The 24,755-nt window shown below is 41.1% G+C and overlaps 1 protein-coding gene across 1 annotated transcript in view; it reads right to left on the bottom strand.

The window, feature by feature from the left end:
• RYR2 (ryanodine receptor 2) overlaps positions 1-24,755 on the bottom strand; it is a 3,481,211-nt gene that overhangs the window by 2,019,783 nt on the left and 1,436,673 nt on the right. The window contains exon 33 of the mRNA XM_086925791.1: positions 11,780-11,940. Coding sequence (XP_086781917.1) covers positions 11,780-11,940 — 161 coding nt within the window. The remainder of the gene's footprint in view (positions 1-11,779; positions 11,941-24,755) is intronic.

The following is a 24,755-nucleotide window of genomic DNA, read 5'->3' on the forward strand; positions in this document are numbered from 1 at the left end:
TACTTTAATATAGTGGTATATATTATAGTTTGCTTTAATGTTGTGGTTTCAAAGTTGCTAAATTAATTTGTATTTATTTTTTATTTGGTTGCATCATCTATTTGATTTATGTTTTTTCAACATAGTGTGTGTCATTTGGGGGGTTAGGTGGGGAAGTATTTTTTTGTAATTTTGAAAAATTGTTTTATAAACATTTTAAATGTTAAATCATTTTTATTTCTAATCAAATCTATCATTAATAATTATGATATCCTTAAACTGTTGGGATTGATGTGTTTTAGGGGTATAAGTTTAACTTAATGTTTTTTCAATGGGTAGGAAGATTTTTCAGAACTTAGGTAGATTGTGTTTTACAGTTAGCTTAGCATTAAAATGTAAGAAATATTTAGGGTTGTTTTTCATTATTTGTTTTTCTTTATGAATTTTAATTACATTTATTTAAAAATGAGATACTTTTTTCGGGTGGTTAAAACTTGTTTTATATTTTTGTTACTTTTAAGTGCTGCACTAATTACATGAATGTTTAATTGCAATTTGTTGGTGGTAACAAACTATCAAGTAGTTATAAAAAGGGCCACACAATGTCTGCAGCAATGGAGGATCAAATTATGTGGCATGGTTGACAAAATTATGCAGCAAGATATTATAAATTATGACGTACAATCTGTAGCATTATTATTGAATTACTTTGTCATTTTAACACCTAGTTATATGATCTGGATAGAGTTGCTGCTCCTCCATTCCAGTTTAGAGCTAATGCAGCAATTTGTAGCTAAAAAAGTAATCCGTTAAACTTTGCAAAGGGTCTGTTATTGTGCAGAGCCAAATTATGGCACATTATTTTAGTAATGTTTGATTTTTTGAGCTATGCACTTTTTTGTGGAAATTGCAAATTATGCAGCATACAGTGGATTATGTGGCAAATGTGACATGCCCATAACGTTGCAGTGAAAATTGATCACTGCAGATGCTTGCGTTTATATTTGTTGTTCCTAATGTCCACTTTCGTAGTGTACATGCTTCACAATTTAGCATGAGAATGTTTAAGTGAAACGTTATCCACCATAGACATGTGAACCTGCACATTAATTTTATTACACTATTCCCACATAGTATACTCTAGAGTGTACCTTAGCTTGCTACAGGAATTAATTAATTTATACAAACCCACATGCCTAATAGTAATTACAGAAATTATAATTATCCTTGTTAAACATATTCCATTAGACCAACTACATGCGTGCAATTTAAACAGACTTTTTTAAACAATGGTTCTTTTCTACAAAATTCCATCATAACATGAATATTTGAGGTGTCAAACATGCATTTGGATGTGTAGGAGGCAGAGGGAGGAGTCCTTGAACAATTCATGATAGTTTCTTAATCTTGGGAGAATTTATCTACAATTTAAAGCTAGTTCACTGTCAGTGTAATAGACTTTTGGAAGAGAGTTCCTTTCTTAACAATGACTACTGAATCTCAGTTAAAGGTATAAAATCGTAGACAAAAGATGAAAAATAAGCCTGACTAAGATTTTGGAAAGGGTATGATTGTTTTTGAGCAGTTGGTCAAAACCTAGGGACTGTGGACTCCCGGGGGCCACAATGCCAACTCGGAGGGTCAGCGCTTTAGAAAATTAAATAGTTGCAGACAAATACAATGTAAACAAAAATAACCAACATTTAAATTTTTTTTTAAATATTCTATAAAAGTAGGGGAATTTGAAATTGGAAGCTGAATAATAAGCTGGTATCTTTAGCTTGATTTGTGGAAGCAAGAACAGCAAACAATAGCATGGGTGATTGGTGGCTTTAACTGAAGCACTAGTATGCATTGGAAAAACAAGAGCCTGCAATAGGAGCAATAAAAAACAAAGTGATATTCAAATAAAAGCACATTAGGGAATGTTCCAACATTCCTATTAAGATGAACGTTTTAATTGTTGTAGTTTGTTTGTGAATTAAACCTAATATTTAATCATTTATCTATTTATTTTGTGTATAAATGCTTCTGTAGTTTTGCATATTATTTTGAGGTTCAGATCATAGCAATTGTTTAGGCTGGAGTCCTTGGCTTCCAATAATGCTCCAGTGGGGTTTTAAAGAAGTCAGAAGAGTAAAAAAAAAGGCTGTTTCAGCAGTAGAAGAGCTAAAGCAACATTCCTTAAGTTATTGGAAGATAATACTCAGAAAAATGAATGCACTGAAATCCTGCACATACCTTTAATGAAAAGAATATCTGAATAACAGAAATAAAAACAACAGGATAATAAGGCAAACTAAGAGAGTTCAAATGTGTACCTTACTGAGAAGATCATGGAAGGAAGAAGGTTGTGATAATTTAAACTTTATAGAAAAGTTTGAAACCAGCAAGTCAACTCATATTATGAGAGTTTTGTTAATTGCTAGAAACATTTTTAAAGCATTAACTAAGAAACATGGCTGAAAAAGGTGAGGTTTAACAAAATGTTTCGTTATGTTATGCAGATCTGTAGAGCGTAATATCACCCAGAAGGATATCCTGGAGGTTAGCATGTGTGAGTCTAGGCATGCCTAGGGCCTAGTAGGACTGCTAAAAAATTAAGGTTTTCAACAAAAAAGATTATATTTATTGAAGAAACTCTTTTGATATACTGCAATAATAAATTAATTGTGTTATACACTAAAATGTTTGGAGGTTGTTTCCCTTTATAATTGCTGCATCTCAATCACATCGTAAATTAGAGAGTATTATCAATAATTTTTGCTTTAAAATAAAAGGAACTTATATAGGACATTTTTGCCCAATTGATCCACTGCTCACTTGACAGACAAGAAGGTTGTGAAAGCAGATGCCATTGTTGACATATGCTGGGCCAATGTTTTGTAATGTCATGAAAGTGTCAGAGAGGACTTTAAATAGTGCTCGTTTTTTGAATGGGGAGCTAGTGGAGCTCCATTGCACATGGTGTGAGATGAGTGCAGAGTAGGAGGTGTGATTCTGGCTGCGGAGTTCAGAATGGTCTGCATCTTTAGGTGAGGGTTTTGTTGACCCTGGCATAGAGGATGTACCTGTAGTCCAGTTTGCTTGTGACAAGGGTGTCATGATGGTTTTCCTGGTGCTGAAGGGGAGCCATTTGAAAATCTTCCTCAGCATCTTCAGGATATAGAAGCATGAGGCGGCGACGGCATTACCTTGGGTGGTCGTGCTGAGTTTGCTATTTATGTTGATCCATAGGTTCTTAGCATGGGTGGTGTGGGTGCGTGTTGGTCCTAGTTCTCTTGGCCACCAGGTAGAGTCCCACAGTGAGGTGCTGTTTTTGAAGATCATGTTTTCGGTCTTTTCGGTGTTCAGGTTAGAAACTTGGGGGCAAATGTGTCATAGTGTTGGGCTGCCCTTGCATCATGCAAGGTAAAGCAAGGGCAACGCAACACTAAAATCATATTAGCAAAGTCACGCAAGGCCGCCTTCCGTGGCCCTGCGGTGCTTTAAAATATGGGGTAACGCAAGGAACAGAAATTTGCTGCCTTGTGTAACGCTCCACCAGGGAGGTAGTCCATAGCAGTAGCGTGGGTGTTCCCATGTATCCACCCATAGATTTTGGTGCATTACCAGATTTGCCATTATAGATAGAAGTGGAAATGAATCAAATGATCCACCTTGTCTCTGGAGGCATAACAAGGAGAAATATCTTTATTTCTCTCAGCTTTTGCTCTTTCTATATGTGGTGCATTCTGCAGCACACGTAGAAAGAAGAATAAGCCTCAGAGGATTGTTTTTGCACAGAAAGGTGTCCCTTGCAGCACAAAAACAATCCTGCCTACAGTGCAGGCACCCTTTCACCATGACACAAGGGTGCTAGGCAGCCAAAAGTGCACCAGCGCAAGGTGACAACAGGAATGCGCCATATACTGTTAAATATGGCACATTCCTGCATTCTCCCTTTCAGTCAGCACAGGGAAGCAAGGTGTCTTGCTAAGTTACGTTGTGTGAAAGTTCGATAAATTCAGGCCAGTTGATCTTCATCCAGTGGGCAATTTCAGTCATGCAGACATTGAACTTGATTCAGGTACTGGTATCTTGTCTTTGAGGGACAGAATGAGTTGTGTATCATTGCATAGGAGAGGATGTTGATATCATGAGAGTGTCAGGCTCAGTGAGCATCATTGCAGAACTCCGTAAAATGAGATTTAGGGTGTCCAAGGTATACAGTGCTAGGCTTGCTGACTGGGTCCTTCCAGTCAGAAAGGAGCAGATGCATTGGAGAGAGGGTCCTTGGATTCTGATGTTGTGTAGGCTTTGGAGGTCAAGGAGGATAGGAGCCACTGTGTCTTCTCTGTTCAGAGTCATGCGGATGACATTCATAGCAGCATAAACCGCAGATCCATGCTGTGGTTGGGTCTGAAACCAGACTGAGTGGTGTCAAGGACTTGATGGTTGCTGAAGTATTCTGTAAGGTGTCTGTAGATGATTTCACTGGGCATGGTAGCAGGGAGATCATTCTGTAGTTGGTGAGCATTGAAGTATCAGCAGAGGGTTTCTTTAGCAATGGGAGAACATTTGTGTAATTCTGAGCATCCAGGAAGGTCGCAGAAGAGGTGGAGGCATTCAGAATGGGTGTGAGCATGGTGCTGATGGGATGCAGTCCAGTGGAATAGGCATGGTTGGTACAGGGGTCCGATGGGACCCCCGAGTGGATAAACTTCATGGAGGCAGCAGTTTCTTCTGGAGCAATGTGGTTAGCATTGCTTCTTTGGATAAGATCGGGAGACATTTAATAAGGTCTGTGGGGTCCAGTTGTGGGCTGAGGTTGCTATAAATGGCGATGATTTTGTTGCTGGAGAATTGAGAGAGATTGTTGCAGAGATCCTGCGAGGGAGTGATTGAGTTGGAGGCTGCCAATGGTGAGGCGATGTTTTTCACAATGGGGACAATTATTCTTCTTCTGTCGGTGCTGGCATTGATGAGGTCTGCCGGAGCGGCATGTTTAGTGGTCAGGATCATTTGGTGGTAGTATCTCAGATCGGATTTGAACATGCTCCTGTCTGCATTATCCTGACTCATTCTCTATTTGTGCTCTAGATGTTTCCAGTGACTTTCATCAGTCTAAGTTCCTCCGAGTACCAACTGGCATGAACTCTGGGTCTTGCTGTATTATTATGTTTGAGGGGGTCCAGGGAATTGGCACAGTAGGTGATCCAATTGTTGAAATTCTTGATGGCTTTTGGCAGGCTGGTTCTGTGTTTGGGTAAATGAGTGTTGAGATCAGAGTTTCAATCCTTGTCAGTGATGCTGTTCCTGCTTTGGCAGGTCGGTCTGGCAATGGAACTTAAAACATGAAATTGTTTTATGGCCCTACTAAAAGTAAACGATAAATGAGAAGAGGGAGGTGAAAACAGTATAGATATCTACAAGAAGACAGAACTGAATCGTACTACTTGTGAAGCATATACATAATTTATGCTTTTAATGGATATTTAACATTGAATGCTAGGCTCCTGTGGAGGCTAGTTAGTAGTGATTTGTGGACCTTTTCTCCTAGCCGTGCTAGGAGAGATTGGACATCAGTGACAGATATTAAGGGACAGATTAGCAAGCCCCTTGTGACACTTTTGTGCCACCATGGTGTCACTTTTGTGACGCAGCAGCAGTGTAAACAATGCAGCCAATTGCCAACATGACACATCTAGGGAGATGCGTCACGTTGTAAAGCCCAGCATCACTATGTACCTGTGTCATGTATAATGTATGCAAGGGGAGGGTTCCCACACAGGAAAGCACTGTAAAAGTGACGCAGTGAAATCTACAAGATTGCGCTGCGTCGCTTCTAGGACAGCACAGCGTTAAAACCTCACGCCTGCTTGAAGCAGGCGTAAGAAGTGACGCAGTGTAGTGAGAATAGGCCTTCACATGCATTGCTGGAGCTGCGTCATGCTTGCGACACAACTCCAGCAATGCGTGACTTTTGCGCCAACAGATGCGTTGTGACACAACTCCAGCAATGCGTGACTTTTGCAAAAACAGATGCGTCCGAATTTCCGACGCATCTGTCAATCCTTCCGCCATGGTGGGCAGTATTGTAAATACGGCGCATCCATGGTGGCGCAAGGGTATCGCAGTCAGTTTCATGTAAATCTGCCCCTAAGTTGTTTGAGGCTATACTGGTCTCTGACCAAGGGTATTCTGTGAATATTACCAGCTGTCAAGAAAAATATGTACCAGCCACTGGGTCAAGCGAAGTTGTTTCCAGACTTCACCTTTGTCCTGCCTGCTGCATGTGACTCATGATTGTGAGACTGTCAGAACCAACATCGAAGACATGTAATGATCTTTCCAGTACACATCCTATTTTAAAGAGATGCCTCTATAATAATGATTACAAGGGGAATACTTATGTTTGCATGGTTTTACAAAGAGAATTGCGTGACATTCACAAGTGCATAATAAACAAAATAGTCTAAATGATATTTAATTTTTAGCCTGTATGAGTCAGTCAGTATTTCACCTTGTTGAACAGCTAAAGTAATATCATGTATGGGAAATTTGCTGAATAGAAGCATTATGCTGGTAACAACTCCGCCCCATGTAAGCCCCCATATTTTGCTTCTACAACCTAAAATTGTGAGGCTTCATGTGCTTCTGTGCAAAGGATACTCAAATACAATGGTCTTTAACCATTACTTTCACTAGAATTGAATAGATCAATACATATTCAATATTTCCACTTAGTTACGGGATATGTCTCACAGATCAACCCTATACATTCAATGTATTTCAACTCATACGGAATAAAAAACAAAAAATGCAACAGCAATAATTACAAATTCAGGGGCAATTTGAATTCATTGCGTTCATAACTATCTCTGTGTAGGAGAGTTTTAGGTTGCCCAAAGCGAGCGTGCATAAGATGAAGAAATGTCAAGTGATTAATAGAGGGGAAGAAAGAAGAAAGACATAGAAATATATTTACAAATTTATATTCACAATTGATAGGTTAACACAACACACCGTTTTTTAGTGACCTGGCCTGTGATGTAAATTCTATACACAATTTTTATTAAATGGAGACATTGCTTCCAAAATTATATTGCACCAGAAAATGTGTTACACAATCCAGGTAATAAAAGAAAGGCGCGTCCACGTTTCGACTCGTCTTAGAGCCTAAAGGTAAGTTGGACCGTGGCCATGCGAGTCTTCATCAGGACTACAACATTGGGCAACCAGAAGAGTAGTGTGAGCCCTGAAATGAAGTAAATATATACGTCAAGCTGTTGCACTCAAATTGCGACCAGAAGTAGTGTCGCAATAAACTTGGGCAAGGGAAAAAATGCTTACCCAGTAGAAATGAAGGACCAAGTGGAATTCTTCACTCTGTGTCCAAAGGTTAATGAATAATACCTAAAAACATAATAGGGTGGTCATTTGACTCACTCTCTATTGATTCATAAATAATGCTCCAAACCAAAGGATTCTGGACGTATCATTACCTTGTCCAGGGGACGTAGATGTGGAACTATGTTATCTTGATGTAGAAGGCTTACAGTCTCTGCATACTCAATTTCCATAGGTTTGATTGGTGGTCCTATAATTAAATAAAGGAACCAAATCCACTTTAATGTTGGTATTAGTTCTACAATTATAAAAGAAACGTCATGATGTCGTTCCTCGATACAAGGGCTAATTCATTGAATACACAATGACCCTTAATTAGTGTTAAAAACTGAGAACCTCGTCCCAGCATCTAAAATGTAAGCATAGGGATGCCTCTTACCCGTTAGTTAGTGGTGTTGGAAGTCGTAAGTAGCTCAGCCCAAGGGTTCACAAGCAGGAGTGAATCTGCTGCAAAAAGTGACAAAATGCGAGTCAGTCCGAGTCTAAAAGGACTGTGGGAATAACTTAACCTCCAAAGGAAATCCCGGGGACTCACCAAACTCAGTCGTGTCTATTCCGAAATGATCGGCGTTCTGCAGTAGCCGATGCACGCATGCCGTGTTAGTGGCGGCATGCATAGATATAGAAAGCGTACTGCTGGAATCTCATACCATGAAGTGCCTGATCAAAGAGGCTCTATCGAATATGGAGATTTACAAACCACATAATTCATTCTAAGCTCACTAGAGTTATTTGCCGAAGTTAATAACATTAAACAGCATATTTGCGAGCGTCTTAATGAGTTCCAATAAGCGCTCGAGATTCCGGTTCCGCCATTTTGGATTGGGTATTTACGAATTAATTAAAGGATGTTATTTAAAAACGAAGGAACAACTCAGAAGTATTAGCAACATCGTGGGTTCCACTGAATTCATCTCTCAAATGCCCAGAGTATATTGGGGTTCTGGAATCTCATAACACGAAGTGCCTGATCAAAAGAGGCTCTATCGAATATGGAATCTCGAGCGCTTATTGGAACTCATTAAGACGCTCACAAATATGCTGTTGAATGTTATTAACTTCGGCAAATAACTCTAGTGAGCTTAGAATGAATTATGTGGTTTTTAAATCTCCATATTCGATAGAGCCTCTTTGATCAGGCACTTCATGGTATGAGATTCCAGCAGTCCGCTTTCTATATCTATGCTTGCAGCCACTAACACGGCGTGCGTGCATCAGCTACTGCAGAACGCCGATCATTTCGGAATAGACACGACTAAGTTTGGTGAGTCCCTGGAATTTCCTTTGGAGGTTAAGTTATTCCCACAGTCCTTTTAGACTCGGACTGACTCGCATTTTGTCCCTTTTGCAGCGGATTCACTCCTGCTTGCGAACCCTTGGGCTGAGCTACTTACGACTTCCAACACCACTAACTAACGGGTAAGAGGCATCCCTATGCTTACATTTTAGATGCTGGGACGAGGTTCTCAGTTTTTAACACTAATTAAGGGTCATTGTGTATTCAATGAATTAGCCCTTGTATCGAGGAACATCATGACGTTCCTTTTATAATTGTAGAAATAATACCAACATTAAAGTGGATTTGGTTCCTTTATTTGATTATAGGACCACCAATCAAACCTTTGTAAATTGAGTATGCAGAGACTGTAAGCTTGCTACATCAAGATAACATAGTTCCACATCTACGTCCCCTGGACAAGGTAATGATACGTCCAGAATCCTTTGGTTTGGAGCATTATTTATGAATCAATAGAGAGTGAGTCAAATGACCACCCTATTATGTTTTTAGGTATTATTCATTAACCTTTGGACACAGAGTGAAGAATTCCACTTGGTCCTTCATTTCTACTGGGTAAGCATTTTTACCCTTGCCCTAGTTTATAGCTACACTACTTCTGGTCACAATTTGAGTGCAACAGCTTGACGTATATATTTACTTCATTTCAGGGCTCACACTACTCTTCTGGTTGCCTAATGTTGTAGTCCTGATGAAGACTCGCATGGCCACGGTCCAACTTACCTTTAGGCTCTAAGACGAGTCGAAACGTCGACGCTCCTTTCTTTTATTACCTGGATTGTGTAACACATTTTCTGGTGCAACATAATTTTGGAAGCAATGTCTCCATTTAATGAAAATTGTGTATAGAATTTACATCACAGGCCAGGTCACTAAAAAACGGTGTATTGTGTTAACCTATCAATTGTGAATATAAATTTGTAAATATATTTATATGTCTTTCTTCTTTCTTCCCCTCTATTAATCACTTGACATTTCTTCATCTTATGCACGCTCGCTTTGGGCAACCTAAAACTCTCCTACACAGAGATAGTTATGAACGCAATGAATTAAAATTGCCCCTGAATTTGTAATTATTGCTGTTGCATTTTTTGTTCTTTATTCCGTATGAGTTGAAATACATTGAATGTATAGGGTTGATCTGTGAGACATATCCCGTAACTAAGTGGAAATATTGAATATGTATTGATGTATTCAATTCTAGTGAAAGTAATGTTAAAGACCATTGTATTTGAATAGCGTAAAACACCCAGGTCTTTGACTCTTTGGGTCACCCCATTTTTGATAATGGTCTGTGCAAAGTATGGCACCTTCATCTCAGTTATGACTACAATGAATTAGGCATGGTTTACACACATCTGCTGATGCTTAGGTATTATCACAGCAACCTTTTGCTCCAGCAGTGTCCAAAAAGACACCCCTAATCTTCCTAAACTTCACCCTTGATATGCCTCTTCACACTTGTGTTTGGCAAATTGCAACTGAAAGGCAGCAGGTCAGGTGAAGTTTCAGCCAATGCTTATTATAAGCTGTAAAAGTAGTTCAAAATTTACCTTCGATCATCATTATTTTTTTGCAGTGGGCACAATTACTATCTTGCATCAAATGCGCTAACTTAACCTGAGTCAATGGATTGAGAAGTACAATACATTTCTATAAATTCCCTCAGATCCGCACTATCAAGTGCTGCCTTACATAGGATGAGCCCATTCCATTTGCATTGTCATTCAGGACGAAGGACTCCAAAAGTAATCATGCCTCATAGATCATGTCAGGGCACTCCATCTCAGGAAACACGGTGAGGAACGATCATAGAAGTGGAGACAAGTAGCAATTGAACTGGGGTAATCCCAAACTCTGGAGAGATATGATAATACACACAAAGCTGAAAGAGGTTTTGTAAAGCAGATTAGATTGACTACCATTCATACCCGAAAGGCATAAACATTGCACAAATCAGCAAACGTATTTTGACAATAAAAATTAAAGCTCAGTAAAATAACTGTGTAACTAATTTCTGAGAATATTAATAATCCTCATTTGTAAAGCGCGAACCATCACCGGTTTGGGTCTCTAGGCGCTTGGGGCCGTTGGGAAAATTAAGCAAGCTATTGCCCAGAGTCACATGGTGCTGGTGTAATCTGCCGCCCGCCCCGGGGATCGAACCGTGATCCCCAAATTCCGGAGTCAGTCACCCTGGCCGCGACGCCACTTCTCTCCCTCAAGAAGAAAAGAAGGAGATCTGAGCCCACAGTCAATAATCTGTTTCAGAATGATAATTAGTGGTATACCTTTTCTGGCTTCAATCTGGTAATGCAGTATATTCAATGTCATGCCCTAAACATTTTTAACCTCTTCTTTGTTAGATATATATTATTTATCTTCCTATGATTTGTAGTATCTGTATTTTCTTGGTACCTTTGATGCAATTCATATACATTAAAAACACCAACAACCAAGAAAGTAGATCTTGCATTCCTATTATCTTGATTGCACTAGAATTGCAAGAGGTAGGTCTATTGCTCTGCTGCCTTCTGCTAGCACATTGCCAGCTTTACTGTATCAGCCCCATGAATCCAGAAAACCTGAGTGCTGTATTGGGTACCTCCCAAGTCGAAGGGTACAAAATGGGAGGAAAATCCTAGAACCTGTGATCTGGGAACTCAAAACCCACAGGGAACTTCATGTTGGCACCAGCTAAGTGCTGGAATATATAATGTTGACTTGGTCAGAAAATCAAGGTGTTTAATGTCCTGAGTGTGAGTTGCCTCTACACAGATCCCACATGCAAACGTCTGACAGGGCAGAAGCCCTACAATAATCTCTGAAAAGGTTATGCGCATAAAAACAGCGACTGGATTGTAGAAGTGTGAAGTGTGTTTTTTCTTTCTAAAAACCCTAATTTTATTGAACCCGGTATTCATGTTGGATGTAGATTATGTTCTCTCCATGTGATGTGAACAGTTTGAAGACTTTTCCTCTACAAACCATATGTTTCCAAGGAAGGTAGGCAGATGTTACAGCTGATGAAATTCATGCCATACAGGATCATTTAAAAAGTATTCACTTTGGATAATAACTACAAATAATACTTCTTAAACAGAAACACACCTCTCATGAACTTTTCCTTTTTCATCCCCGAGTGTGACAGTAACAGTGCGGACTCTATCCAGGTCAAACGCTGTATCATATTGATGAAAGTCAGATGTGATCCAACCTACCCACACATTAGTAGGTTCTTGTCCAGGAAATATTCTCACAGAGTAATAGTACTGAAGAGAGAGTCAAAAAGAGTTCTTGGTTAGACAAAGCAACAACAATGTTGCAGTTTCCACAATAATACAACTAAAGGTGAATCTTGCTATGCAAATAGTCAGTTATAAGATACACTGGTGATTTTGGATGATTTGCAAATATGATAATTCAATTAATACATTTATACATGGTTTTCGATGTAAAGCCAGAATTATGAAAGGAAGTTCACCTTTACATTATGGTAAACATAATGAAAAAAGTATCTGAGAGTCATTCTGAAAAACACTCCCAAGACCCATCTCACCCTTGCACTAAGCGGATCAATCAAACATCCGCTTCCCGCTCATTTTTCTTACATGTTTTCTGTTACATATGGTCTCTATATTACACCACATCCATATCTAAACGTGACTATCAATTATCTACATATTAATTTTTAAGATACCTCGCTTGTATGCTATTTAACAGGACTCATCAGTGGCGGCTGCAAACTGGAAGCAGCAAGGTGGGGTGTGGGAAGGGTCAGGGAGGTGGATTGGGTAAAAAAATAAAAATCACTTATCTCCCGGCTGGCCGACTAGCCGGCCGCCGCCGCCTCCCCTGGGTCCTCTTCCTGGCTTCATGGGGAAAACAGGAAGCATCAGGGCTCCCACACTCCCGGCAGCTAATCACAACACTGCAATGCAGCAATGAGGTTGGTCAGAGCGCTGTGACACAGTTCTTAGCCAGGGGCTGGAAGGGTGGGCATGTTCACCACGCAGGCTGTTCTGCAGCCTGCATGTGGAACATGCTATGTGCACATGCCTGTTTGGCCGGCCAATCACTCCTGCTCACATTGGGAGTTCAAAACACTCCTCCCCCTGCTCTGAGAGCATCCCTGCTCCACAAAGATGCCACAACGGGAAAAAATAAAATGTTAATAAGCTTAAGTTACTATCATTTTATTTTTCCTTCTTCTTACACTGCATAAAGCAGTGGGGCGACTGATCTCTGCCTTAGAGGAGGAGCCGCCACTGGGACTCATTAATGTCTAATGGACACAGTTAATGTAACCATGACCACCCATCCATAGTACCACAAGGAACAGGTCCTGACCTATGTAACCACTGCCTATATAAACTAAGACATCAACAGTTGTAATGACAGAGTCTGGCTTCAGGATGTCCTGAAGCAAGACTCTGTAATTACAACTGTTGATGTCTTGGTTCCCATATCACATAAATAACAATTTAATGAGACGTGTTCATTATACAAAACTAACAAATACTAACCTTAATTGCTACATAAATGTTCAATCATATCTTTACTACATATGAATTTAATAGCGAATTTCCTCACCAAGTTCATTAAGGATCTCACTCTGACACTACACTAATAAAGCCCAATCCACAGTGTTCTTCCATGAGTAGGTGAGATGTACTTCAGGAAATGTAGGATTCAGGAAGGAATAAGTCAAGTAAATAAACACAAAAAGTACTCTGGGAACAAATATTTACAGAAACGGGTGAGGAGCAAACTCTAATATGAATCATGCTATTCTAGGGTTGGTGAGGGATCAGTGCCATTTTAAAAGAGGAATGAAAGTCTATGTTTTGACACTAAGCTCAGTAGGGAGGAACACATGGTTTCGCTTGAGAACAAAATTCTATAGACTGAGACTCAGTTCAAATATTTCTTCTCCTAGACTATTTTTGCTTGGTTCCTTTGACTTCATACTTGTGGGGTTGGTTAATCAGTGGGGGCATAAGAGAAAATGTACTCACATTTACAGATGGGAGATAGAAAAGTTGAAAGAGATATTGTTGTGGGGTGCAGTATGGAAATGGAGAGAGAGTAAGAGAGAGAGAGTAAAACAGATAGTGATAGCTAGAGAGAAAGAGCAAAAGAAAGAGAGGGAGGGAGTATGCTTGATTGGGTCGTTTCTGCTAACAGATTAACTGGGCTATAAAGATGTTTTTCAGGATTGTAGGTGTACATTATTTCAAATGTGATATATTCCTAAAAAATGTTGGTTTATTGTGTGATTTACATTTAAATGTATTGTTGTATTTAAATGGAAATGGAGAAGATGTTTAGTGATAACGGCCACAAAGAATGAAGCAACAGGCACTAGTTGCCTTCCACTCCTTTTTATTGTCTTTCGGACAAGAAGCGCCTCTAGAAGATATTCTATTACAAGGCATGGGGCTGCCGGATGTGGATTTAGATGAGTATGACGATGTTGCTGAGGGAGAAGGGGCAAACTCTAAAAGTTGCTAACAAATGATGGGAGAGAAGTTACTGGTGGGAGCAGAGGCAGATGTTGCTGCAGAGGCATGGGTAGGAGATACAGTATCTGTAGGTTTCTGGGTGAGGAATTATTTTGTCATGCTTAATTGCCAAGTATTATGTGACACTTCTGAGTATGACGTAAAGAGGATTAACAGTGAGGTTGGGTATTGTGTGCATGTAAATTCTAATTTGTGCTTGGGCAAGTAAAGTAAATATATAAATGGCCATGCTTTTAATTTTAAAAAATATGCCCTGTGATGTGGTATTTCCGCCAAGGGCACATGCATATAAAGGGGTGCTCTATTTTCAAAAGCGTGCATCTTTTTCCATAAAAGGAGAATAATTTTCTAAGACAATTAAATTGCAAAGGTGCTTATTGGGCATTTAACTGAAAGGATACATGAGAGGTCCATGTCCTATGACAAAGACCGGAATTTGGATTGGTGCATGGATGAGAGACTATGAGGCTGATTACGATGTCGGTGGGATAGGCTCCAAATGGTATTCGGTTTGTCCAAATCCGATTTGGAACTTGTCTTTCCGACCAAATCGGAAAGCCTTCCGACCGACCAATTGCGATAGTCGGAAACTGTTCGGACTTTCTGACTCAGTTCTGAATGGCATTCGGAGTAACCCAGTCGTTCGAGGCCAACTTGTACACATCTACGGATCACGTTTCCGACCAACATATTACGATGTTGGGTCCAGACAGCCTTTCTGAATCGGTTGTTCCGACATGGATCAGCTGTCAGAGTCTGAATTTGGGGGATCGTAGTGGGCCCCCTTCACCTGGAGTCTTCCAAATGGGGCCCGTGGAGGTACCCATGAGACCTCTCTTCTTTACCAGGTATGTTTTCTCGTTGCTAGCTGAATTGTACTGGTACTCTAACCAGTGCCTGCAGCCCTTCGTGTTTTGTTGAGCTGAATCCAGTAGGCGCGTCTTTGCTTTGACCGCCGGCTGCAGCGAGCAGGGAGAGCGGGGAGACGCCGAGGACGAGACGAGAACGAGACGCTGAGGCCGAGCACGAGTACGAGTAAGGTACTGCTCCCGCGGTTGAGCTTACAGTTGAGCTTAAGACCTCACGGCTCCCGTGCTCTCGTGAACCTTGGCTTTGAAGTACCGAAGTACCCTCCAACTGCGGGGGCGGTTAAACGGAGCATTGGGCATCTCTGCTCCACCTCAGCTCAGTTCTGCTCTGCCCCTCTCGGCTCTTCGCAGTTCTCCACCGATACAATGCCTAATGCTGCCTCACGATCTCTGAGCCGCCGACCCGCCCATTACTGCCTCACCTCAATCCTACGCCCCCAGCGACCTCCGGAGAGCGGAGTGGAGCGGTGAAAGGTTCCCAGGTTCCTAGGAGCCCTTGAGATAGAGAGGAGCAGCCGAGTGGAAGGTTGCTGTTGCTGCTGCCACGTGGCCGTGTTTGTGAGGCCATTTCTGCAGCGGGAGCCACTCGAGCTCTGAGCGTCCTGAACGCCCTCCAAAAGCGGCAGGAGCCGCAAAAGCCTTTTCTGCAGTGGTCGGGGCTGTGAGAGCCGCGAAAAGCCTTCTGGTAGCGGCCGGAGCCGCAAAAACCACCACAAAGACCACCCTGCAGCGGCGAACTTGTCACTTTGCATAGCGGAGCATAGCGACGTAAACGGGAACGCACTGACCTCGTCTTCACGGAACTCCAGGACCTCGGACCCCTGCAGGCTCCTCTGTTCTCCCTCCCGCCGCCGCAGCACATCATCTTGCGGCTGCCGGATGGAGGGAGAACTCCGATTTCCAGGATCCTTTGCAGCTGCTGCCGCGAGTTTGGCGCCCGGAGGCGCACAAAAGTGACGAGGCCCCCTGCGTCGCGGGACCGCGCGCGGGCCAAGCCCAGGCAAAGGGCGGGCCCTCTGTGGCCCTCAGTGGCTGAAGTAGGCAGGGCTGGGCCCACATATTTAAATTTTCATTTTAACCATTTCTTCTTGATTATCTTGATAGATCTTTATTAACCATTCATGCTTACATACACATTGGCCTGTTGACTATTACAGGAACTCTGACTCACATTCTTCATTTGCCTTATTTAATATATTTTAAGTTGCTAATTATTGTTTCTCTCATTGGTATTGTGCTCTGCCTTTGCTTTTCTCTTCTTGGATATAAGTCTAAAGATGACTGCTAAAAAGTTACGCTCTGGGAGACTCTTGGGGGGAAGGTCTTGTGCAAAGACAAGATCCAACCCCCTGCGAAACAAGGATTCAAAAAATCTTCAATTAAAGGGTCACAGCCAGCTATTCCAGTTATGGGAAACGACAACGGATAAGGACTTGGCGAAGGAGGCTGATCCTAAAGAAATTGCTATAAATAGGAGCATAGGGGTAGCTCTCTCACTTGGCGTAGAACCTGCGTTTGTAAAGAAGGGGCCTGTTTTCGTAGAAAAATTGATTCCTGCCTTACATTCCTGTGAGGGGCTTAATCCAAACCCCGTAGAAGGCTCCGGTAGTGTTAATTTGCTCGCTTCTAGAATAGAGAATGTGCATCAAAATAACGTCCTCCCAAAGCTTGAAATGTGTTTGACTAATGATTTAGTAGGAAGTACCCAGACAAAGGAGATATGTAATGGTGACTCTCAAGGGTTAGATATTGACCTGGAGTTGTGTGGTCGTTATTTAGCAGATGGTTCATTGAAATTTTTTGAAGCCACTAAGACCCCGATTAGCGCTACTCCCTCTGGCTTGCAGCTTTATAGTAGCACCCCTTCCCTTAAATCTCAAGATTCATCTATGCAGTCTAACCTTTCAAAAAGCCCTGAGCTCAACATATCAGGTATCGATCCTATTAGACCACTAGGCTTGGATAGACATGAAAAGCCTATTTCGGAGTCATTAATTGCTTTGGAACATTTGTTGTCGTCGATATTACTGTTATTGAGTAAATTTGTGGGGAGCTCTGACTGTGTTCTGGAATCTGTCACTCAGATATTAAAGGTTTTATTACTTAGATTTCCAGAGAAGACATTGGAACTAGATCCTAGAGTGGGTTCGCAGGAACCGGTGTCCCTTGGTGCTTCTCCTTCCGGAAATAATCCTGTGTTCTCGCCTTGTAATCCTGATCAAATTATTCCGGGGGATCCAGCCAGATGCGAGCTTTCTCCAGTCCCTAAATCTTCTGCTTATAATTGTATAAGGGATTCTGATCTTGAAATTGTAGAAGAAGATGGGGTTTCCGCAGATTGTAAACTTGATAAAGCACTCTTCCCAATTTTCATGCCAGAATCCAAGGGGACAGAGGAAGAAGAAAAAGAAATAATAGGCAAGCACAAAAGGTGTAGAGGAAAAAAGAGAAAACCAATTCGCAGACATAGGAAAAAAAGGCTGAGACAAATAATATTTGAGGATTCTCAAGATCAGCCAAATGACCAGCCTATTACGGAAGAGCCAGTTAATGGGTTCTTGAAGCAGGATTCAAATACTCGTATCCCTGATATCCAAGCACCCTTTGCAGATTGCAATAAAATCCTCCCTAATTGTTCTCTTGTGTCTACAGGAGGACCTCCCCTTGATGTGGGGAGATCTACGATTCTCTTTCCTAAAATAGAAGTGACAAAGTCAGTCCCTTCTGTCTCAGTTGTCCTCAATCCCGCTGCTCCTATTTTTCATTCCCTGGTTGAAGGTACAGCTTGTTCGCAAGAACCTCCTAGAAAAATTACGGAAGACTCTGTAGATACACTGATCCTAGACTTTCTTCCGTTGTTTGACCACGATTTGGCTTTAAATAGAACATTGTTACTGAAATGTTTTAGAGATATAGAGAGCCTAAAATTAATTCAATCAAATGATATTGATTTGGTTTCTATGTCAAGAACTGATAATACATCACACATTAGGGTAACGTTCTATTCCAAATTAATAGTGAACCTCATTTTGAATCAAGCTGAAAATTTTCAAAGTCGAGGAATTGATGTGATACCTGTTTTGCCGAATTGTGGAGATAGATTTTGTGAAAATAGACCTATTCAACGGGGCTTGGGTCAAGCAGGTCACCCTCCCTTCTTCGAGGACTTAAAGATATGTGTATTAAAAAATAAACGGCTAGTGTCCCATGTAATTCCTGCCCCGCAGAAAACTTACAGCATTGCAAGAGAAGATAACCAACAATGGAATTGGTTTCCTGGGGCTTTGTTAAGTAAATCAAAAGATAACCCAAAGCTATTTCCCCATCTTTAACAGTAGTTTAAAAATTCTTTCTTGGAATGCCGCGGGGATCAACAATAGTCCTGAAAAATTACAGTATCTTATCTCGTTGAACCCCGGTGTGATCTGTATCCAAGAGACTTGGTGTATAGATAGAATGGGCGTGGGGAGGGACTATTTTGTTCTTGAGGTCGCAGCCTCTCCTTCGAAGAGAGGGCATGCAAAAGGAGGAATTGCGTGCCTTCTTTCTAATAGAATAAAGTGGAACTACTCCCATTATGTGGATCTGAGTAACCTTTTTCAGGTGGTCACTCTTAGTAGTTTTGGTAGTGGGGAAAATAAAAACCCACTTGTTTTAATAAATGCTTATATCCCCCCTGATGAATGTTACAATAGTGTATTAAAGCAGGTTTTTATTTTTGTTAAAAAGATTAAGGAGACAATACTTACTCCCCAGGTGCTGTTAGTGGGGGATTTCAATTGCAGAGTTTCTAATTATAGCTTAGAGCTTTTTAGAAATAAGCCCAAAGAGGAAGCTCTTTTGATTCCTCAAGCCCTCTTCCCCGATAAAATCAAAACCAATAAAAGAGGGAAAATGTTGCTGGAAGAATTGTTTCTTATGGAGGGGCTAATAGTGAATGGTAGGCTCCTTTTTGATGTTTCAGCAAAATATACTCATAAATCCAGCACAAGTGAGTCCATTTTGGATTATGTAACTACAGACCACCGCTCCTTCTCTTTATTGAGAGATCTGGTGGTCTCAGAGAATATATTTAGTGATCATATGTTGATAACTTTAACCCTCTCAATACACCCTCCTAAATCTGACCCTTGGTCTCTCAATGGGGATGCGGTCAATTTTCATAAGAAGTCTGGAAGATGTTTCTGGGACTTTAAAGCCATAAAGGGACTAGGGCGCATCCTTGATAAAACTATATTAGAGTTAAATAATTGGAAAGGGTCTGAATTAATCCATTTTGAGGATCTTATGAAGAAGATCATTTTGGATGTTAAAAAATTAAATTTGGCGCCAAAAAAGATTTTCCTCCCAAGATCGATTATTCTCCTCAATAAGGAAATAAATAAACTAGTGCGGGAGCAATACTTGTGCAGATCAACTGAAAGTCTCCACAAAATTGATCGTTTAAAAAGAAGGAGAAGCAGGATTAAGAAAAAGATAAAAAAAGAAAAAGAAGATTCCCTATGGATAAGTCTACGGGAGGCAGTGGTTCATGGCAAAGTTAGACAGTTTTGGTCTCTTATTGGGGAGGGTTGTGGTGCTAGAGTGGGTCCCCTCCCAATCCCTATTCCTGAATCGTTATGGGTCAATTATATCTCCACTTTATACGCTATGAATGGGCAATTGGTTGAGCTTAGGGGCCTTAGTATTGAGCTTGATTCCCAATAGAGCCCCCTTCAGAAAGAACTATTGAACAGGCGATTACGGACAAGCGTACTTCAGGAGCCATGGGGCCAGATGAAATCCGGATATCTGTCTTGAAACATGAACCAGTTTTATGGAGCAAGATACTGTTTCCTGTTTTCAGATTTTGCTTCATTAAGAAAATTGCCCCTTCCTCGTGGAAAGGGAGCATACTGGTGCCACTGTTCAAGAAGGGCGATAGGGATATACCGAAGAACTATCGTCAAATAGCCCTCCTTGACGCAATTGGAAAAGTTTTCACCAAATGTTTGTTATCCTTAATTAATGATTGGGTTGATGCAAACCAAATTTTACCCCTAGAACAGACTGGCTTCCGCAAAGGGCACGGCACCCTAGATAACCTTACCGCACTTCAGATCATTTCTGATAAATATGTAAGGGTTCGTGGGGGATATGTGTATGCAGCATTTATAGACTTCTCCACAGCATTCGATAAAGTGGATCGCCCCCTGCTGTGGAGAAAGCTATCTGCCATGGGCATGCCTCCTCACTTGCTAGATCTGGTGCAGGTTTTACATACTGATACATGGTGTCGTGTCCTGCAAGGTGGAGAAAGGGGGTTATCATGTGTCATCCCGTCAATTAATGGATTAAAACAGGGTTGTCTTCTTGCTCCATTGCTCTTTTCCCTGTATATTGCGGTATAGCCCCGGTGGTAGGGGGAACCCACCTCTGCTTGTTATATGCAGATGATATCATAATACTGGATCTAACACCTAAAGGGTTGGCCAATCGTCTTCGTGCATTACATCTTTTTGCCGAATGCCCATTACTTGAGGATAAATGCAACAAAAAGCAAAATTATGTGTATTGCAGGGAGAAAAAAGTTAAAGTATAAGAACTTTGTCTGGACAGTTGGTGGCCACAAATTGGAGGTGGTAAAGACTTATGTCTTTTTAGGAAAAATCATTTCCAATAATTTGAGTGACAAGCCCCACACCGATAACAACACCCGCAAAGCTTTGTCTCAGGGAAAAGGCTTGAGTGCATTATATTCAGCCACGGGGAGAAGACATTTCGATTGCCTACTGGAAGTCTTTAGGGCAAAAATCCCATCTTCCCTTTTGTATGGAATGGAACTGGTTGATTTAAGGCAATGGGATTTTTTACATTCTGTAGAAGGGAAGTTGTTAAGATCTATATCCTCTCTTAACACCGCTTGCTCAGCGGCAGCCTGCAGACTTGAATATGGCCTTCGCAGTAGCTGGGTGCAGGGCCTAGCAGCTGTAATACGGTGGGTTGCCAGTTTGGCTAGAGCAGAAATGGGATCATTAAGAAATCTTATGAAGGTTGAACTGTTGGGCAGCTTAAAGGAGTACTCGCAAATTGTTAAGAATTTCAGAAACGCGGCCGCCCTTCTCCAATTGGAAGAGAGCACTCTTTTTACTGTTTCCGCTGCACAGTTAAAATCACTTTTGAAAGAAGCATCTTGGGATCTTAGCTTTAAAATGGACAAGGAGGCTATTTATTTTAAGAAGGGAGCTAACCATCTTACTGACTCATATGTTAGGAAAGCTATGCAACCTTATGTCGCCTGGAATCTACCACATGGCATTCGGCGATTTTGGTTTCTTCTAAGACAGGATTTGTTGCCATTAAACAATCTATTGGCAAAGTGGTATAGTGCTCCTGCAATTTGTAATTTTTGCAACTTGTCCACCCAGGATCGCTTGCATGTTCTCTTCATATGCCCTGTTTTGCGCCCATTTCGGCGTAAGTGGTTAAGATATGTATGTTTGCAATTGGGTATTTTAAATGCTAACTCTTTCTTATTTGCATTGTATAATCCCCCAAATGAAATCTTCTGTTTTAATATTTTTAACTTTTTTAAATGTTTTTTAGCTATTTATTGACGGCTTTTGTAGTATGTGAATCTGATTACTCTGTATTTTTGTAAACATTGTAGATGTCTTTCTTGCATTGAATGGGTCTTGTATTGTGTATAGTTTTTATGTGGATCTCCTCGGAGTTCCAAAACATAATAAAGAATTGAATTACCATGCACAGTGTGACAGGCACCATAGGGTGCCCGTTACAGGGTGCATGATTTTCCCCACCGACCCTCTTTCTTCAATGGGAGCCTGTGTAGTCGGTCAATGGGAGTCCGACTGAACGGTGGTTCGAACCATCGTAATTAGTCAGTCGGAAACCACGGCAAGACCGAGTCGGTCAGAAAGCTTTCAGACTGACCTGGTAATTGGCCCCTAAATGTTATGCCATCCTATACACTGATGAGGAAAGGCGGGTGGTGGTACTGGTTTGTGAACCACTGTAGAGTATTCACCGAATGGATAGATCTCTTCTATGGCAAAAGCTTGCAACAATGGAAATAGTTTATGACTACAGGGTCTAAGGACGCTTTGGTAAGTGCCCAGACAAATCCACCTGGATCGTTAACAGTGAAAATCTCTTAAGTTAAATTAAATTAACCAAGGATGCATTCTAGCCCTTAGTTTTCTTAATTTGCATGTGGTAATTATGACAAGTCACTTCTGGCTTCCACATTATTTTCCACCCAAACCTGGACACAGGCAGGTTTTATTTTTGAGAACTAGAATTTACAACACAGCAAGAACCATGCATAGAAAACAGTAACTATGCATGTTTTTTACCATGCATATGCCTTTATCACACATATGCCTTTATCACGTTCATGCCTTTACCACACATGCCTTTACCACAAAAATTCAACTATTTTGCAGGTAAGGACAAAGCTGCTAGATATACATATATGTGCATGTGCATGTGTTTGTATGTATATATATATATATATATAGGTAATCCCGAACTTCGCCGCCAGCGCTAGCTGTTCAGCTGCTTCTCTCGCATTGGGATATTTGCTCGTACATATATATATATATATATATATATATATATATGTACGAGCAAATATCCCAATGCGAGAGAAGCAGCTGAACAGCTGGTGCTGGCGGCGAAGTTCGGGATTACCTCGCAATTCACATTTTGAGCAAAGGACTTTCAATGAGAAAGACGCCGCACACCACTTCGATGGTTTTATCTTGATTTATTTAGTTTCCTGTAGGTTCCCCACCTACGCGTTTCGGACAAAACTGTCCCTGATCACGGTTACAAACAATTGTCCATTATTTGCTTCTAGTATTTATACAGGAAGTCTCCACATGGCTTATTAGGATGCATTGTGGGCTCTGTAGTTCGATTTGCTATTACGCTAGTCATGGCACTGTTTATGACCAACTCACTACATGTTATGACATAGATCGATAATTAGTTAATGATTGGTGTTTGGTTTGCGCTTGTTTTAGGACAATCAGTTAGTTGATAGTCCTAATAGCAGATTCAAGCTATTTGATATACGCAGGATTTTATTAGTCAGGCTAACAAGTCTGTAGAGATATATTGGCTGAGTGCCTTAATCAAAATATGCCATTAGTGCATCAAGTACAGTCTAGCAGTGCCATGAGTCATTGATAAGATCATTTTTTCTACGTCACATGTTTTTCTATTTTTTTCTTTTCTTTTGCCGCATATACAAAATTTATAATCTATCTAGGTCCATTTCATAACAAAACTAACATTGTATACAGTATTCAAATCTGATTAAAGAGTTCATGAATTTTACAAGTGCACATAAAGTTCTTCATCGGCGTTTAGGCCCCACGATTCCTCGTTTTGAATCTTATTATAAGTTTTGACCGGTGGAATGCAGTGCAGGTGATAAGTGCAAGTGTGATAAAAATGAATAGAAGGACAAAAAATATGTTTATTGGGTATTCAACAGAAGAAAAATGGATCAGTGGTTATTTACCACCCTACCAGACATGTATCCCATGTGTGTGTAGTTCCAGAATTACTTCTTCATCCCCAGCTTTGTGTGGGGGTTAGCCTCACCTCACCCGGCAACTGCTCGGCGGCTGAGGCCCCGCTCTATCCGTCGGTACCACTGATCCATTTTTCTTCTGTTGAATATATTAGCGTTGAAACACTTTGTTCACACATAAACAGTTTTATTTGCAGTAGCGCACATCACTTACTAGGTCCTGAAGCAAGGCGGGTCAATGACCCACTCGGCTGAAGCATGTTGACCCCACTCCTAGCCAAAAGATAGTCAAAATTATTCCAAACTATCAGGAGGTTTTTATTATATGGCATTAGGACAACTCCCAATAAACATATTTTTTGTCCTTGTAGTCATTTCTATCACACTTGCACTTATCACCTGCACTGCATTCCACCGGTCCTTACATACCTTGAATAAACATAGAGGCTGAGTCATCCAGAGAGTAGGAGGTCTAGTTCTTTTGTATATTAGCCTCTGTACCACCTTGGCTATAGTTGACCCCTCTCTCCTGGTTCTCCAGATGACGAAGTTCCACCAAATGGGTGGGCTGATGGAAACCATACCCAAGCCTGGGATTCGACAAGTTATGTAAAATTGGTGAACTGTGGTTGCTCCAATACAGGTAATTTTTGTCCCACTCTATAGACCGTTTTTCTCCTTCTAGTCAGTCAGTAAAGAATTTGCCGCCCTCACAGTTGTCGCAGCCATCGTGAAGAACTTCTTGCCGATGTATCCAGGCGTCGACCTTCCTGGTCCGGCGGGGATGTTAATGGAGAAGCCGGATTACGTGATCTCTTTTGGGCAGCCTGTGTAATTACCGAGTCTGGCTTTGGTTGAGAAACAAGGCAGGCAGGCGAATCTTCTGGCACCTTATACTTTTTGTCTATGCGTGGGAGTACAGCCGGAACTGAATTAGGCCGTTCCATGAGTCTGAGTCCTTCCTTCCAAATGAAGTCTATGATAGGGATGGTATGCACTTGTTTCAGAGGTTGATCTTTAAAATCATAAAGAAAACAGTCCTCTTGTGTGAAGACCATAGGCAAGTGAAAACGCTTGGCTGCTCTCACCATCAAAAGGTGACAACCTCCGATGTCCACTGGAGGAGATGCCAGAGGAGAGGCAGGAGGAGG

This window comes from Lissotriton vulgaris, chromosome 6 (assembly GCF_964263255.1).
Source record: "Lissotriton vulgaris chromosome 6, aLisVul1.2, whole genome shotgun sequence".
In the NCBI taxonomy this organism is placed as follows: Eukaryota; Metazoa; Chordata; class Amphibia; order Caudata; family Salamandridae; genus Lissotriton; species Lissotriton vulgaris.